This window comes from Ascaphus truei, chromosome 1, assembly GCF_040206685.1.
Source record: "Ascaphus truei isolate aAscTru1 chromosome 1, aAscTru1.hap1, whole genome shotgun sequence".
In the NCBI taxonomy this organism is placed as follows: domain Eukaryota; kingdom Metazoa; phylum Chordata; class Amphibia; order Anura; family Ascaphidae; genus Ascaphus; species Ascaphus truei.
Window position 1 is genome coordinate 46,165,231 of NC_134483.1, and position 18,173 is coordinate 46,183,403.

Below are 18,173 nucleotides of genomic sequence, written 5' to 3' on the forward strand. Positions count from 1 at the left end.
GAGCATCATACTTTATTTCATATGTTTCTTCTCTTTTTCTTCCACTGATAAATGTAATTCAATAGCACTGCAGCATGTGCCTAAATTGTATTGGAAGTATTTCTACATTAGATTTCACGCTTGCAACATCACTGCCAGCTAAGATGTGGAGTACGTTTGGCTGCTTTCAAAGATTGCTTTTTAGGATATCTGCAAATAATGAAGACGTACACTGAAAAGTGACTCACAAGTGCTGCTAACATTAACCGTATTGAAATGATTACAGGAGAATTGCCTAACAAATTCACAAGTATTATTCCTTCAGTGAGTCCCCCTAGCGTTCTTAACACAGCTGTATAGATAAAGGCCAACAGAGCACAGAACGGACAAATATATTGTTGACATTAAACATTATGGCCTATAAGTGGTGCTATGACATACTGTAAGACCCCTTCCGGTGCTGGTAGATACTTTACAGACCATTCAAGTCAATGTGCTGTAAGGTCTCTTCCAATGCCGGAAGGTGTCTTCCAATGCCGGAAGGTGTCTTCTAGCAGAAGACTGTGCAGTAAACATGGATCCTTATGTTCCCTTCCATTGAGTGGGCCATGAGGTGTCTTCTAGCAGAAGACTGCACAGTAAACATGGGTCCTTATGTTCCCTTCCATTGAGTGGGCCATGAGGTGTCTTCTGCCATCACAAAGTGTCGAAAGGCATAGCACCCCTTAGTAAATATGAACCTATACTTTGCACGTTTCCCAAATGTAAGTTCTATCCATGTATGTTTTAATCCATATATCCATCCATGTAGGTTTTATCTCAGCATTACAAAAACAGCACTTTAAAGTGCAACAATATTAAACATCCAAAATAATAGCAATATCAATAGTACCACATTGTATCAATGTTCAAGTTTCAGTTTAATGGCCTCTAGTTTGTAGAATTTAGAAATGATTAGGTACCTGTTTTTGATTGAAGCTTTGAAGTAATTTATAAGATTTCCAGAGTCGGGCAATGGAATAAATACAGCCTTGTGGTGATGAGATTGTAGGGATTAAAATCTGTGTACATCTGTGTCGCCCCAAAGTCGGACGCCTGATGGGGCTCCCCAAGAGCTGCTTCCCTCTGCACAGGACCAGCATGTTAATGGTTAACATTTGCTTGTACTTTGTGGAGCGTCAACCCCACCCACTGGAATGTTAATGTGCCAGGAAGACAAAGGGCTTTGAATTCGCAGCTACATTCAATCTGAACCCCTTCAGTGTACATCTACGTCGCCCCAAAGGCAGACAGACTTTGGTGCATTTAAAGGGTGTGAGCCATTTGCTGCAGTTCGCTGATATTTGGTGATGTTAAAACTTCTCTATTTCAATCTGAAACTCGCCAGCCCTTTTATCCCATGTACCCAATTTTCCAACTCTATCTGTCCATGAAATGTCTGTGAGTTGACTGTATAACCTCTGTTCTTTTAATGTAACCATGTATTGTAATAACTCTGTGCCCAGGACATACTAGAAAACGAGAGGTAACTCTCAATATAATACTTCCTGGTAAAAACATTTTTATAAATAAAAAAATGTGTGGGCGAAATATGGGTATCAAACTCTTGCAAATTCAAAAATCTAACTTCAGGAAAGTACTCCCAACGCATTTACCATCAATATACTACATTAACAGGTAGCAAAAAAAGGTTGTAGAAGATAGATTGATAGACTATAAATGGATTAGCTTTAGAATTAAAGTGATATTTTTATGGACCCGGTGAACTTGAAGACCTGTTCACTTCACACTATAGACAAGTGATTTTCAACCAGTGGTCCTAGGAGCCCTTGGGTTCCCCGGGCATCCCTAAAGGGCTCCCTCTAATTTTCAGGTCATTTTAAAATTGTACCAAATACAGAAGAATTTCCCATGCATCTGATCTCAGACTCGCTGTTAAAGAGGGGTAGGTTATTTCACATAGGGTTCCTTAACAAACAAAAGGTTGGAAACAACTGCTATAGACACTCCTTCCTCTGAATTGGATTGGGGGTAGGAATTGGATTGGGGGTAGGAATTGGATTGGGGGTAGGAATTGGATTAGGGGAAGACCCCTGCAGAATAAAGAGAGCATATCTGTACCTTTACTGTACCTGCTCATACTGCTCTCCATAAGGTCGCAGATTCAACAATGAAGTGTGAGAAAGAGAGACATTAGGAATAGAGAGGATGAGAGGGTGGGGACACCAAGGCAGAGGAGACTTGTATGAAATTAATGACCACCACCAAAGCCACCAGAAGCCGCATTGATGCAGGGATCACAGTTGGAAGAAAACACCTTCTATAAAAGCCGACATTCAGATTCACGGATATAATTATTCAGGTTGCAAAGATTCTAACAGTATAAAAGATGATACAGTATGATAGCAGCAGAAAGATGGAACTACTTATTATCTGCTAAATGTGGGTTACTGAATTGATACCAATATATAACCAGGGCTTTTGACAAGTATCATTTTTTTCTCAAACAGGAAACAAAATTGGTTCATTGTAATTTTTGTTGCTGTCGTATTGCATTTAAAATGTTCATAACTGCCCATCTTCAAAGTCACAATGTTAGGTGCCACACCTCTGGTGTGAATCAATCTATACCAAAGCAAACGCATACCTATAGCTTGGTTCAGTGTGCTCTTGATATACAAACGAATATCTCATTAATATGACCCAGACTTAGAAGCTCAAGTGGATATAGATTTTACAGGTTTTGGTTTAGTGTGTAACCTTTCGATTTATTCTACACGTTTCTAGTAGCCTCAATGAGTTTGCTGCTATCTCGCAAGGTTTGGCATGTTCTCGCCGAAAGGTTTGTCAGTTCAGTTATCACGGTATTCAGAAAGCATCTGAAACCCTCTAAAAGCGTGCGGGACAGCAGCGTGCGGCAGGAAAATGCCTAAAACGATCGAGACTGCAGCGATGAAATCTCATCCTCATTCAAAGTTCTCCCCCGTACATTCTGACTGCAGCTGCATAGAGAGCTGCGCAGACAGAGCCTCCTCTCCCTGCACATCTCTCGCAAGCGATCGCAATGTTTTTATTTTTATTTTAATACTAGTATGCGTGAGCAGGGGGTCTCTGGAGCTGAAGCGCGTTGATTTCAGGTCCGGGGACCCCTTACTTCCCGAGATACAGGCCCTGATATAGGGTGCCGGTATCTCCTAAGCGTTTAAATGTCCTGGTCACGCGACGCGGGACATTTAAACATTGCATGGGGATACCAGCACCCCATAATGGGGCCTGTATCTCTGGAAGCAGGGTATCCCCGGACCTGAAATCAACGCGCTTTGGAGACCCCCTGCTCACGCACACTGTATCAAAGTTGCGAGTTTGGGCATCTCACCAGCTCCCGCATGATGTGTTTCGCCAGGAGCCAGAAATCGCGAGAAAATGCTTCCCCCGCACGATTTCACCAACTCATCCAGGCTTTCTGAATAGCAACCTTGCAAAATTTTGAGAGAACTACTCAAAAGCCTCGATGAGTTTGTTATCTAAGCTTAAAGAATAGGCCCTAAGTATTTTGTTTATACATAGTTTATTTAGCTAATATCGCTTCAAATGCCTGAACGCTATAGCTAATTTATATGGGGACCGTACATTATGGGTATATGGGGACTGTACATTCATTATTGAATGTTACTATCTTGCAAATAGCTATTTTTATTAAATGTTTATTATGCAGACTTGCAAGCCAACAATTCTTCCTCCTTGTAAAGTGCTATTAAATAACTATGTTACATGACAGCTTCCTGGTGAATGCTGTAATGTAACACTCCAAAGCCCAAGTCGTGCTGAGGCCACCATATGGAACACTTCAGATGCCTGTTCATGGTATTTGTGTCATTGCTTGTGTCTTCTTACCGAATGCTCACACATACCAAAGCCTTAGTCATGCTGCTGTCAACTTCATATGAGATGCTTTGCATGCCTGTTCCTTGCTAATCCAAAATATGTGCTTATTTTAATGTTGATTAACAACAGCCTTTTAAGTAAACAATTTAAAAAAGATTATTATTTTAATGTTGACCAAATATATATATCTATCTATATATATATAAACCATAATACTGAGTTAAGTTATGCATTCTGAGGCTGCACTTTCCAGCCTAAACAGGATAGAAACTGTTCAGTATCCTGGGAGCCCTATATATGGAATTTATTACCATCCCCGGGTTTCTGTCACAATATATATATATAGAAAATAGCCGTGTTAGTCCAGTTGCAATAGTGCAGAATAAATGAGCTTCAGTATTAGGTGATACCTTTTTTATTGGACTAACAATTGGTGTCATAGGACAAGCTTTCGAGAGTTCTCCGCTCTTCTTCAGGTCTTGCAATACTGATATACACAGGAATCTATGGCTAAAACAGTGTAGAGAGAAAAATACAGGGAATGATGATTGGTATGAGACTGCTGCGTCCCGAAATAAAGCAACCTCAGCTCACCAGGCGTGGAAAGGTTAAAAACTGTTTATTTAACTACATAAAAACGAAAAAAGAGACAAACAAATACAAAAAAAACACACCTCCTACGCGTTTCAGGCTATAGCAGCCCTTACTCAAGGATACTCCTTGAGAAAGGGCTGCTATAGCCTGAAACGCGTAGGAGGTGTGTTTTTTTGTATTTGTCTGTCTCTTTATTCGTTTCTATGTAGTTAAATAAACAGTTTTTAACCTTTCCACGCCTGGTGAGCTGAGGTTGCTTTATTTCGGGACGCAGCAGTCTCATACCAATCATCATTCCCTGTATGCTGTTCTTTGGATTGGAGAGACTCACTGTGGCCTGGAGGAGACGTCAGATGGGATCGGTTGCTGCATAGAGATCACTCACGGCACTCACGGGGTGAGGGGAGCGTTCCCGGACGGACCGGAAGTAGGTGTACATGCCACCGGCACTCGGGAGCTCCAGCAGCTTGAGAAGGAAGCAGACAGCAGCAGGTTGGAAATTTCGTGAGGTCTACACCAGGACCGGATCAGACGGATGAGTGGAGGTAACGGAGGCTACACTGAGGGATCCAGAGAGGTAAAATACATTTCCCCCACTGTGTATATATCCCAAGTAGCGGTATCCAAAGGAACTCTACTCCACACACTCCCATCTCGGGTCCTATCTCCAATCAACATTAATCGCATCCCACGTCCTTTATTCTACCTCAAGACACAGACCACAGTTGTCCCATACATCATTGTCTATTACCCACTATTTTTTATGCTCTCCGTTTAGAGCTTTTCTTTTGATTCCTAGAGAGAAAAATAGACAGATATGTACTGTAGATAAGGTAGGGTGTTAAAAGTGTTTGAAGCCAGGGCAGGGTGACAAGGAAAGATGTGGAGGGGGAGGGATGCTGTGAGGAGGGGGGGGGAGAGAGAAAGTGTGGATGAGAATAGAGGCAAGCAGGATAATTACAAACAATTTTGATAGGGTGTGAGAAAACCCATGTCTGCATTAAGTCCTTTGGTTTTGGTGTCAAAGAGTCTTATCATTCTGAGTTTAAATGTTTTCCATTCTTGGGTGCGTTTAAACATTCCATTGAGGATTTTGATTTTTAAATCATTTATGGAATGATCTGGCTGTGAGAAATGATGTCCCACAGGTGAGCAGTATCTTCCTTCTTCGTGATGGAGTATGGAGTGTCTGTGCATTTTCATTCTGCCTTGAAGTTTTTGGCCTGAAGAAGAGAGGAGAACTCTCGAAAACTTGTCCTATGACACAAATTGTTAGTCCAATAAAAAAGGTATCACCTAATACTGAAGAACATATATATATATATATATATATACAGTGGTTGACAAATCACCAAAAAATGTACTCGCCACACAAAAAAATCTACTCGCCACCTAGTACCAAACGTGTGCTGCTTGGGCCAATATTTACTCGCCCGGGGGTTAAATCCACTTGCCCGGGGCGAGCAAATGTATAGGTTTGTCGAACACTGTATATATATATGCAGTATATGCCAATCTGTTCTGCGCAAAACTGGAAAGTGACTTTCTGTCCACCTGTCACTTGAAACCCCTTACATACCTTCACTACATCGATGACATCCTCCTGATTTGGACCTCTGGCGAACAGGACCTCCTACAGTTCTATGACAACTTCAATACTTTCCACCCAACCATCAAATGTGAAAACGGGTAAACAGCCAGTTAACCCACCAGGCGCTCAGAAAGTGTAGCTGCAGCTGTGAAATGGTGTTTTGACAATAAATCTGGTTGATAACTGCCACTATCCCCCAGTGTGTTATTGATTACATGTAATTCTCTGCAACTGGCTAGCTATAAGCACAATGAGGTTGGAGAAAAACTTGAAGGAAGATAACTTACAGTTGCACTGGGGGACGTAATGAAGTGGCCCGTCTGTCTTCCTGCATGAACAATGCTGTGTGTCCCTCTGTCTGCGTTGTCTCTTGATGGGATGATCCTCTCTTCTGCCGCCAACCCTGCACCCGCTCGATCGCGGTGGGTGGTCACCTGACCGGCGGCAGTGCCGGTACTTCCGGATGCAGCAGGGAGACACAGATACACCATACACAGCCCGGCATGCAGGCAGCAGGCACCGGAACACTAGAAATCCTCCCCAGGGAGGTCAGTACGCCGCACAGCCGTGGAATAAAAGCTTCAGGAAAGGCTGATCAGTGTGGCATGAAACTTTAATAGAACATAGTGCAAACAGATCCTCTTGACGCGTTTCAGCCCGTCAGGCCTTTGACAAAGGCCTAACGGGCTGAAACGCGTCAAGAGGATCCGTTTGCACTATGTTCTATTAAAGTTTCATGCCACACTGATCAGCCTTTCCTGAAGCTTTTATTCCACGGCTGTGCGGCGTACTGACCTCCCTGGGGAGGATTTCTAGTGCACCCGACCATCAACCTCAAACTCACCCATTCCACGGATGAAGTACATTTCCTAGATACCACCATTACTATAAAGAACAACCAACTACAGACCTCTGTATACCGCAAACTTACAGACAGAGCCAGCTATTTGAGGGACAATAGTTTCCACCCAACACACACCAAACATGCAACCATCTACAGTCAAGCCATACGATACAACCAGATATGCTCCGACATAGCAGACAGAGACCAGCTGATTAAAGCCTTGAGATCAGACTTTATAAACCGTGGATATAACCACAGAATTGTAGACCAGCAAATTCACAAAGCCACCAGAATACCAAGAAGTGATCTCCTTGAATACAAACAGAAGAAGACAAGCGACAGGGTACCTTTGGTGGTCACATATAACCCACACCTAGGAGCCCTACGCAAGATTGCCAGGAAACTACAACCCATCCTCCAGGAAGATACAAGACTGCAACAGGTCTTCCCTGAAGCACCCTTATTATCATACAGACAACCCCATAATCTCAAGAATATTATGGTGAGGAGTAAAGTATTCAGCAGTACAACTGAATGCGGGACAAAACCATGCCAGGACCCAAGATGCAAAACCTGCGCAATGCTCTACACAGCGGACACAATACAAATACCACACAGAAATCGGGAATACAAAATCAGAGGAAGGTTCACCTGTTCTTCCAGCAATGTCGTGTACCTCATCATGTGCATGAAATGCCCAGGGGGCTGCTACTACATAGGTGAGACAGGGCAGGGGCTAAACAAGAGAATGAACCTGCATCGCCACAGCATCACACGCGGTACAAGAGACAGTCCTGTTGGCGAACATTTCTCTGACTCTGGCCATAAGATGAACGATCTGAGGGTTGCCATACTCAAAGGTAATCTTAAAACCCCGAAAGAGAGACGGTTGCATGAATACAAATTTATGCAACTGTTCGGGACACTTAGCAGTGGCCTAAACAGAGATCGAAATTTTATGAGTCATTACTGACAGTAGTGAACTCTCGTCCCATGAGCGCTAAAGGCCATGTCTGTACATACTGTGCTATATGTATGCACACACAGCTGTCTCTCACACATACTAATACTCCTTGTTTTTCCATCCCTATACACCAATAGGGACCACTAAGTATCCACACACACTTTTAGTTGTGCTACAAACTCTCACATTTCCACACCCACCCACACCATTTATATCCACTCCCACTCCACACACACCTTGTGTAAAGCACTGTATATACTGTGGGCTCTCCATTCATTTTTATTCACACTGATACACATACACAATCTTTCTTCACTTGCTTTCAGTAACCTTTTGACACCTCTAGCCATAAAACACATCCACACCGGGGGAAGGAACAGCACAGATAACATTCCAAGAGACACTGTTTTTAAGTATACCTTTTGCTTCATTCATTGTAACATCGCCGGAAGAAGAGATCAGTGTATCTCGAAAGCTCGCACAAATAAAAGCATTTCGTTAGCCACAGAACGGTATCATCTATTTATTTTTTGATTATTGAAGCTCGGCTAACACGGTACTGATACCTCTACATATATATATATATATATATATATATATATATATATATATATATATATATATATATATATATAGCAACTGTAAATATTACTGTATGTATATATATATATATTGTATCATTGAGTGAGAGGTGACAAACTGCACATTGTCAATGGGTATGCTGCAATGTCACTGATTAATATTCAATATCTTAATTATAGCACTAGATAGGTCAAGTACTTCTAAATATGTCTCCACCTAACTGAAAATTACAATAGAAACATTTTATGTGTTACTGTAATACCTCTATATACTTGAATGCTTCACACTCATGTGAAAGACCTTGTAGAAAAGTACAATAATTTTTTGGTAGGGTCCAAATATTGGAGGTCACACGAGGCAAAGAGTACAGTTAAATTCAGATAAAATTGGGATTTCTGTTTGACATTCAATATAGAGTCTAATGGTCCAAACCGACTGCTAGGACCATTTTCATCTGAAACCCCCATAACTATCAAGGGGAGTTTTCAGTTGACAATGGCCGAATAGCCGCTTCTGACTATATTGAAAAAGCCCCATATAAGCAGTGACCAAGTACCAGAAATCAGCAGGAGAATGTCAAAGAATAATATAATGTATAATTTGTTATGTTGAATGTAACATTGGGGTTCTCTGTCTCTTGTTTATACATTGTCACAAACCCAGTAGCACTTTTTACATATATATATATATATATGGTGTGGTGGTTCTGGGGTTTGAGCTTCCAGGTTGTTGTGTGTGTTTGTATATTTTAATTGGTAAACGTTTGTTTGGAGGTCTGTGACCCCTCCTCCCTGTTTCCAAGCTTGTCCCACCTACCTTTAAATAGCAGGTTTTGAGATGCAGCTGTCATAGCAGCCCTTCCAGCCTGCCTATGCGACAAGGTGCAATGACCGGAAGGGGGGGCATTTTCATTCACTGCTCGGCCACTTAGTTTATGCAGCACGTATAATCCCAGTGGGAAGGGTGTTCACTAGACGCCTGTCAGCTGCCACAGCTGGGACAAGACGCCCTAACCATTTCATTCAGGTCACAGCAGAAATACACAAGTATTTAGCGGTGTGGCTCGAATTTTTTAAAAATACAATGGCAGGACTTTGTGGCGCGAGTGCTGAGCCCAGAATGCTGACCTGCACAGACGCATCAGGATCAGTGGGAGTTGGGTCATATTTTAATGGGGTGTGGTGCGCAGAACATTGGCCATTCAACTGGAAAGGGACTCAGCTCATTAGGAATATAACATTCTTAGAGTTATTCCATTTGCTTGTTGCCGTGTGGCTATGGGGTCACCTGTTTGCAAACCGAGAAGTTACTTCTGGTCAGACAACATGGGGATACTAGTGGCGGTGAACAACTTCGGTTCACGGTTACCGCCAGAACTGGCCCTGTTGCATAAGTTTGTACTGTTGTGCCTTCAACTTAACATTGCGCTCAGGGTATGGCACGTCCCAGGGGTTGAAAATGACATTGCTGATGCTTTATCCCGATTACAGATGGCGCAGTTTAGGAAGCTGGCACCAGAGGCGGAGATTTATGGCAACCGGTGTCCAGTAGACTTGTGGGATCAGGTGATAGTTCCGTGTAGGACTTAGTAAGAGCCTCATTGGCTCCGGATTCCACAGATGCATGGATCATCGGAGATTCCCTCGTACAGTACACTGGGCAGAGAAGCGGGTGCTGGTATGCCCATACGGGGGGAATCTGGGGTTGCCCGCTGAGCAGACGAAGGTATTCTGGTGGGGAAGGAGGGGGATGTGGTGGGGACAATTGTTCCCACAGCTTATATCCTTGGCCAGAGACTGGCCGGGGGTAACAACCTTGCAGCGGTGCACTCCATCGAGCTGGTCCAGCATATAAAGAAAGACCTGGCTCGCATCCTATCTCTTTGCCTAGGAATTCAAATTATTTGGTCAAAAATAATTTGCAGACTAGTGTGAAAGGGTGCGCGGGTCCCAGGCGCAGTCGATCGGGTGTGCATTATGATTAACAAGATGGTGGGATACTTTATTAAACAATGCGGGGGTTGGGTTGTCAACCACCCGGACTACAGTCACAAGATAAACAGCTTGTTTAGATCGGACGGGGTACACTTATCGGAAATCGGTTCCGATATGTTTAATAATGAGTTGCAGGAGGGTGTGGAGAGAGTCATCGCGAGTCTGGCGGCACGGGCCTAATTTAAGGAGAGTTAAATAGACCCGTTGGTGGCGGCAGTTGGGGGGTAAATGCTTGTCCTTGCCAGAAGGGGCTCGGGGCTGATTAAGTCGAGGGAGGAGGCGAGTGGGCGGAGTCACCGGGACGTAACTTCCGTGAGCCTTCTCGCGATAACAGCCGGCCCAAGGGGGCACGGCGACGGTTGACGGGGCCAGCGGGTCAAGGCCCGGCTGACACTTCACTTAACCTAGTAAGCGAGCATTCTGGCAGGGACTAGCAGTTACGCTAATATTATACAATAAACAAAGCCGCTGCCTTTTATACCTCTAGACCGAGTCTGTCGTTATTTGTAGGTGTTTGTGTGGGTAATAGTAAAAGAAGGAAGGGGGGCTCCCTCGCAGCCTCCCTGGTCATGATCAGTCTATTAAGACTTCTTCCTCAAACAGAAAGGTAAAGAGAACGTTCACAGAGATACTGTAGTGCCGACAAGTATTCTAAAACAAATTTGGGGCAATCACCAACAAGACCCAGGTACATGCTGCAACATTTCAGTGACATTTTTGCAGACAAACTAATGGCCCATCGGTTTAACAGTGGGGGGTACCTGGCAGTCCCATTCAAACTGAATGGGACTGCCAGAGACCCCTCCTGTATTACCTGGGTCTTCTTGGTGATAGCCCCAGATTTTCCAAGGCAAGTTTAAGGCAAGTTTTAGAATACTCGTCGGCGCACCTGTAGTGTTAATTCTTGCAGAAAGAGGGCACACCTTGACGTGGTCTGCAAGCTTATAATGCTTGTGCCAAAGAATGTAACTATAGGAAATCAGCATTGTATGCAGAATTCCATTAAGAAGAAGGGGGGATTCAAAGGGATGTGTGTTGGCAATTTTTAAATTTTATATTTGCATAAAAAGTCACATCCCAGCAGTGAATAATTTTGACTTTTTTCTAGATATACTAGGTAAGATTAACAAAGGCGGATTCTAAAGCAACTTTATGGCATTCACTATAATATTAATATACTTCATCGCCCATCCAAATGCTTCACATATTTTCCTCCAGCCTATTTGATGGTTTAACATGTGACAAAATTCTTGGCATGAAGGTATAGATGAGAACATCAAGAACCATAAATGTGGAATTCTGTGGGGAGAGAAAAAATGTGATCACATTATTTTGTCAAATTACTGAAAATTTGGAGATATTGTTGTCTAAGGAGTTGGGAGGTGATAAAACATTAGAGCCCATCAGGAATATAGCTGATGTAGGCATACTTGCAAAAACTGACATAGGCAGCTTTGCATTTTGTGAGGTTTAAAGGAGAGATATACAAAATATACTGTAACGTATCAAGAAACAAAACATGGTCACTAAGAGGTTAAATGTGAAATAATCTCTATGTTTTAAACTGCTTGTGCCACCCTCTTGACCCGGTTTTCTGTATATTTGTGCCAGTTTATATCGCTGAGATACCGAGATCCTGAAAACGGGATTCTGTCCCCAGCCCAATAACCAAGGGGGTGGGGGCCTGGCTGTACACAGGAAGTTGGGCCCAACAGGAAGTCAGATACCACCTCTCAGCATCCACCCTCAACATTTCGTGGCCCGGGGAATCAAAATATATACAGGGTTAAACGCTGCTTGCAAACATACTTTGCAAAACTGAGTATTATCACTTATGTCTTAAAGCAGGGGTCTCAAACTAAGTCCTCAAGGGTCAACAACAGGCAAACTTTTATGGATATCCCAGCTTCAGCACAGGTGGCATCTGTGGTTCACTGAGCCACTGATTGTGCCACAAGTGCTGAAGCAGGGATATCCATAAAACCTGATCTGTTGGTGGCCCTTGAGGATTGAGTTTGAGACCCCTGTCTTAAAGCATAAAGCCTTTTGTTAGATATTATAATACAATAAACAACAGCAGAAGGCAATACAGAAAATCAACACAAAAGGCATAGGTATGCCATAGCCCAAGCCATATCACTGCTTAATGGATAAGGCCTAATGGACCATATTTACTAAGCGTGGCTGTTCCAGTGCCAGAAGATACCTACTGAGTAGATGCCAGACACCTTATGAATGGGTCATAAAGTGTATTGTAAAGCTGTTGTAGAACAGCATCGCTTAGTAAATATGGCCCTGCATATTTTGATTACATCAAAATCACATTTTTTCTTCTGTACTAAATGCGCAAGGCTGGAAAATGATCATAATATTTAACATGATTATACTGGTACAATACACCATATTAATTATTCATTCACGGAAAAATATTTCCTCTCCAACATGTGTATTCTGCATTAAGTGAAGCCCAGAATTGGACATGGTTAAGACAGGTATCAATAAAAGAAGCAAATATACTTGTAGCCCCGGTAAGAAATGGGGGCTATATATCTTTCTCCTACTGGTTTAAGTCCTGTTAAGGGCAGGCCGCCAGTAGCTAACATGGGTTTTCCCTGCTTCAAGCCCTGCCAGGATTGGTAGAGGTAGGCACTGACTCTGTGGCTAATGCAAGAGACACAGGGGAGGGGCCTGCTGACATCATGATGGGCAGGGCTGTCTCTATTTAGTTGCAGTTCCTGTGTGTTCAGTGTCAGTCTGTTGGAGTTGGAGTGTCTGGCTGGACAGTCAGACTGTGTGAGCTAGCTAGGTTCCAGATTAGTAGGGCCTAGATAGCAAGAGGTGGACCAGTGCCTCTCACCCTGCCTAGGGGGTGAGGGAAGAGCTAGCTCCACCCTGAGCGCCTGCGGCTTGGGGTGGAGGCAGGGACACAGTGAGCACCCACAGACCATCCTGAGGGTGTGCAGTCTGAGGAGAGAAGAGACCCTGTACCTGATACCAGCGTGGGGGCTGTGACTATTGATGCCGCTGTGACTATTGCTGCTGCTGTGTGCTGCTACTGATCTGCTGTGAGCACAATAAAGAGAGCTGCTGCTGTTTTAGAAAGAACTGACGGAGACTGGAATTTCTCTTCCCTGAGTGGGAATTATCTGTAAGGGTGCCACCCCATATCCCTGGGGCTTATAGAGATGGAGGCGTTGCACCACTAGAACCAGATGAAGGCATACACCCCTGAAGCCTGTCCCTGTTATTCCCTATACCACCGCGGGAGACTCAGGCCCTCCTGTTCCTCACAGGTATGCACCACCAACATGCATGTAGCCAGCCCTCATTACACCCTAGAGGTCCAATCTGCGACCGGGGGGGGAGGGGGGGGGACTTGGTTTACATACTGTAAGATTTATATTGTCAAGTAGGACAAAAAAACAACCGAGCATCAAGCTCAAAGGATCAACAAGGAGTGGCTGATTTGGGGTTTGGGGTAGAAACCAAAGAGTTAAAAATGGAACACTAGTAGGGTGAAATTTTTATAATATAATAGTTGTAATAGTTATAAATATATAATAGATAAAGGTTTTAACTGGAACAGCAACATATATATCACACACACACACAGTTGTGTGAAAAATAAAGTACACCCTCTTTGAATTCTATGGTTTTATATATCAGGACATAATAACAATCTGTTCCTTAGCAGGTCTTAAAATTAGGTAAATACAACCTCAGATGAACAACAACACATGACATATTACACCGTGTCATGATTTATTTAACAAAAATAAAGCCAAAATGGAGAAGCCATGTGTGAAAAACTAAGTACACCCTTACTGTTTCCATAGGAATTAAGATACGAAGTAGCAGACAGGTGCTGCTAATCAAATGTCCTTGATTAATTGATCATCAGCAAGTGTGACCACCTCTATAAAAGCTGAAGTTTTAGCAGTTTGCTGGTCTGGAGCATTCAGGTGTGTGTTCACACAATGCCAAGGAGGAAAGACATCAGCAATGATCTTAGAGAAGCAATTGTTGCTGCCCATCAATCTGGGAAGGGTTACAAGGCAATTTCCAAACAATTTAAAGTCCATCATTCTACAGTGAGAAAGATTATTCAAAAGTGGAAAACATTCAAGACAATTGCCAATCTTCCCAGGAGTGGACATCCCAGCAAATTCACCCCAAGGTCAGACCGTGCAATGCTCAGAGAAATTGCAAAATACCCAAGAGTTACATCTCAGGCTCTACAGGCCTCAGTTAGCATGTTAAATGTTAAAGTTCATGACAGTACAATTAGAAAAAGACTGAACAAGTATGGTTTGTTTGGAAGGGTTGCCAGGAGAAAGCCTCTTCTCTCTAAAAAGAACATGGCAGCACTGCTTAGGTGTGCAAAATTGCATCTGAACAAACCACAATACTTCTGGAACAATGTCCTTTGGATAGACGATACCAAAGTGGAGATGTTTGGCCATAATGCACAGCGCCACGTTTGGTGAAAACCAAACACAGCATATCAGCACAAACACCTCATACTAACTGTCAAGCACGGTGGTGGAGGGGTAATGATTTGAGCTTGTTTTGCAGCCACAGGACCTGGGAACCTTACAGTCATTGAGTCGACCATGAACTCCTCTGAATACCAAAGTATTCTACAGTAAAATGTGAGGCCATCTGTCCGACAGCTAAAGCTTGGCCGAAATTGGGTCATGCAACAGGACAATGATCCCAAGCATACCAGTAAATCTACAACAGAATGGCTGAAAAAGAAAAGAATCAAGGTGTTGCAATGGCCCAGTCAAAGTCCAGACCTCAACCCGATTGACATGCTGTGGCTGTACATTAAGAGAGCTGTGCATAAACAAATGCCCACAAACCTCAATGAACTGAAGCAACGTTGTAAAGAAGAGTGTGCCAAAATTCCTCTACAACGATGTGAGAGACTGATAAAGTCATACAGAAAACGATTACTTCAAGTTATTGCTGCTAGAGGTGGTTCTACAAGCTATTGAATCATAAGGTGTACTTAGTTTTTCACACATGGCTTCTCCATTTTGGCTTTATTTTTGTTAAATAAATCATGACAAGGTGTAATATGTCATGTGTTGTTGTTAATCTGAGGTTGTATTTAACTAATTTTAAGACCTGCTAAGGAACAGATGATTGTTATTATGTTCTGATATGTAAAACCATGGAATTCAAAGAGGGTGTACTTTCTTTTTCACACGACTGTATATATAATAATATATATACACACGCATACACTGTACTGTACGTGTCTGCCTGTTATGAAATTGTAAATTGTTTCCTACTATTTAAGTAAATTATCCTGTTTTCACTGCTATTAGCCTAATGACCATAGTGTGTTTTGCACTAGAATATCAGCACCATTGACATTCCTAGACCTGCAATCTCAAACAGATGTCTGACTTTTATCCAAGCCATCTCCAAATGTCTTCTTTCATGTGGTTTTTATTTAACGGAATAATAATCTCAGTGCCACAGACATAAATCGTTTACACTTATCTCAATAGCACTACTTAATCATCATAAATGATGTATTCTAAGTCAGTTACGTTCAAATACGGCTTCAAGGTATTTAGGCAGCAACTACAACAAATATGACATCCCGGTCGTGGATCATGAAATTAGCACCGGGGCCCATTAACGCATATCATGTACTCTATAAAAACTCAACAGGGGCCATGACCAAATCCTTCATTGTTGGACAGATTCATAGTTCATCCCATCCCATACATTATCTATTATTAATTACCGCGTCTTATCTTCATGTCTATTTTTCTTATGTCATTTGAGGATTTTAAAAGGGAAACATGATCTTCAAGAAGATATTTATATATAATTCCATTAATCCAAACCAATACTTTAGACCTATATTTGATTCATTATTTGTAGTAGTATTAATGGGCCACACGGTCATGTCTCTTGGATCCCACAGCACAACAGGAAAAAAAGCCACCGTAATTTGAGAAAGAGAGGGAGAGGGAGAAAAAGAGACAAATTAAGGAGGTTAGGGGGAGATTTCTGAATGTCAGGTTTCAGGCAGTATTACAGAAAATCGGGCAAAAAAATGCATATCAATTATTATCAATAGATTATTAATGGAGAATTTTGTTTTATTGCGTCAAATTTAATTTATTTTTAGGGCAATTTTGCATTGGCTATACTGCATTCTAATGAATGGCCAGCTGCTTCTCAGTAATAAAAATACTGATTAAAGTACTAAGCATAAAATTCTACCTGCACCAGTTGTTCCTCTTTCAAAGAGCTTACAATCTAATGTTAATGTGTGAGGAACAGGGAGAGTCAAAGACAATGTTGTTATGTCTAGGGTTGCCAGGTGGCTTGTCCAAAAATACTGGACACAATGGTAAAAGATGCGACCCCCACGCCCCCCGAATATATATACAAAATACCCCCACCTCCCCAATAAAATTCAGACTTACCTTAGAGATGGTGTCAGGTTGGGCCTGGTGCCTGCAGGGGGGCTTGTGGCTGCGGGGGGGCCGGTGGCTGCATGAGGGCGGCAGGCGGGCGGTGGCTGCAGAGAGGAAGGGGACAGTGGCTGTGGAGGGAAGGGCAGTGGCTGCGGGAGGACCGGCGGGCGGTCAGAGCAGTTGCTGCCATGTCCGGCTCTCCCCCGCTGCAGACTTCTCTCTCCCTGTCTGTCCCACGCCGAGGTGCCTGAGGCTAACGCACGCCGGGCCTCCCTCTCACACCTGTGCGCACCAGAAGCCCAGCTGACTTCCGGCGCTGACGTCAGAGGACCCGGCGCACGTCTAACCTCAGACACCTTGGCGTGGGACAGACAGGGAGAGAGAAGCCTGCAGCAAGGGAGAGCCGGACATGGCGGTAACTGCTCTGACCGGTCGCCGGCCCCCCCGCATCCACCCTGCGTTCAGACAGAGGTCATTCCGGACACATACATTTCCAGTATTACCTTTCATTTTATACCGGACGCAGGAGCAAAATACCGGGCTGTCCGGTTCAAAACCGGACACCTGGCAACCCTAGTTATGTCCCACCATTGATGTAGACAATATTTTACCTGCCAACAAGAATCAAATCTCAGAATTGAACGTGTGACTACCCCTTTAATCCTGCTTTAAAGGCTTCCTCACACTTAACATTCCTACTTCACTAAGCTATCTATAGACCTTTGTATCATCTTGTATAATATATCATACTCGTTCATCACTGTGTGAAATTAAACCCACAGTCATTTCATTTGTATCAGTCCACGGTCATGTTCACCCACTGAGTAAAATAATACTTGAAGACAATGTAGTGAAAGATTTACAAGAGATAAATGACAGATCTTTCTCATTACATGCTTCATTTTCATAGACACAATTGTCCATATTTACTAGAGATTTTAAACTAGGATGGAGGGGGGAGGGGAATGAAACAGATAATGAACTAAATGGAATAGAGGAGGATACAAGGTGGTATGGAGGTAGAATGGGGGCAAGTGCAAGTTTGACAAGCAGTGAGACACCCATAGTAAATACAGATAAACTAGAAAACTTCTAAAGATTAAACCAAGTGGGAGCAGAAAGGAAGGAGCAGATAAGATAATAGTACAGGCTGAACAAAAACTTAAATGCATGCTTGCTAATGCAAGAAGCCTGACAGATAAAATGGGGGGCTTGAATTAATAGCTGCAAGGGAGCAGTATGATATCATAGGCATTACTGAAACATGGTGGGATGAAACTCATGACTGGACAGT

At 42.9% G+C, this 18,173-nt stretch overlaps 1 protein-coding gene across 2 annotated transcripts in view; it reads right to left on the reverse strand.

Moving 5' to 3' along the window:
- The window catches only part of CCBE1 (collagen and calcium binding EGF domains 1), a 474,905-nt gene that overhangs the window by 157,993 nt on the left and 298,739 nt on the right, over positions 1 to 18,173 (reverse strand). The window contains exon 3 of one of the 2 annotated variants that reach the window (XM_075587459.1): positions 16,889 to 16,983. The exons of the other annotated variant lie outside the window; for it this stretch is intronic. Coding sequence (XP_075443574.1) covers positions 16,889 to 16,983 — 95 coding nt within the window. The remainder of the gene's footprint in view (positions 1 to 16,888; positions 16,984 to 18,173) is intronic. 2 annotated transcript variants of the gene reach the window in all.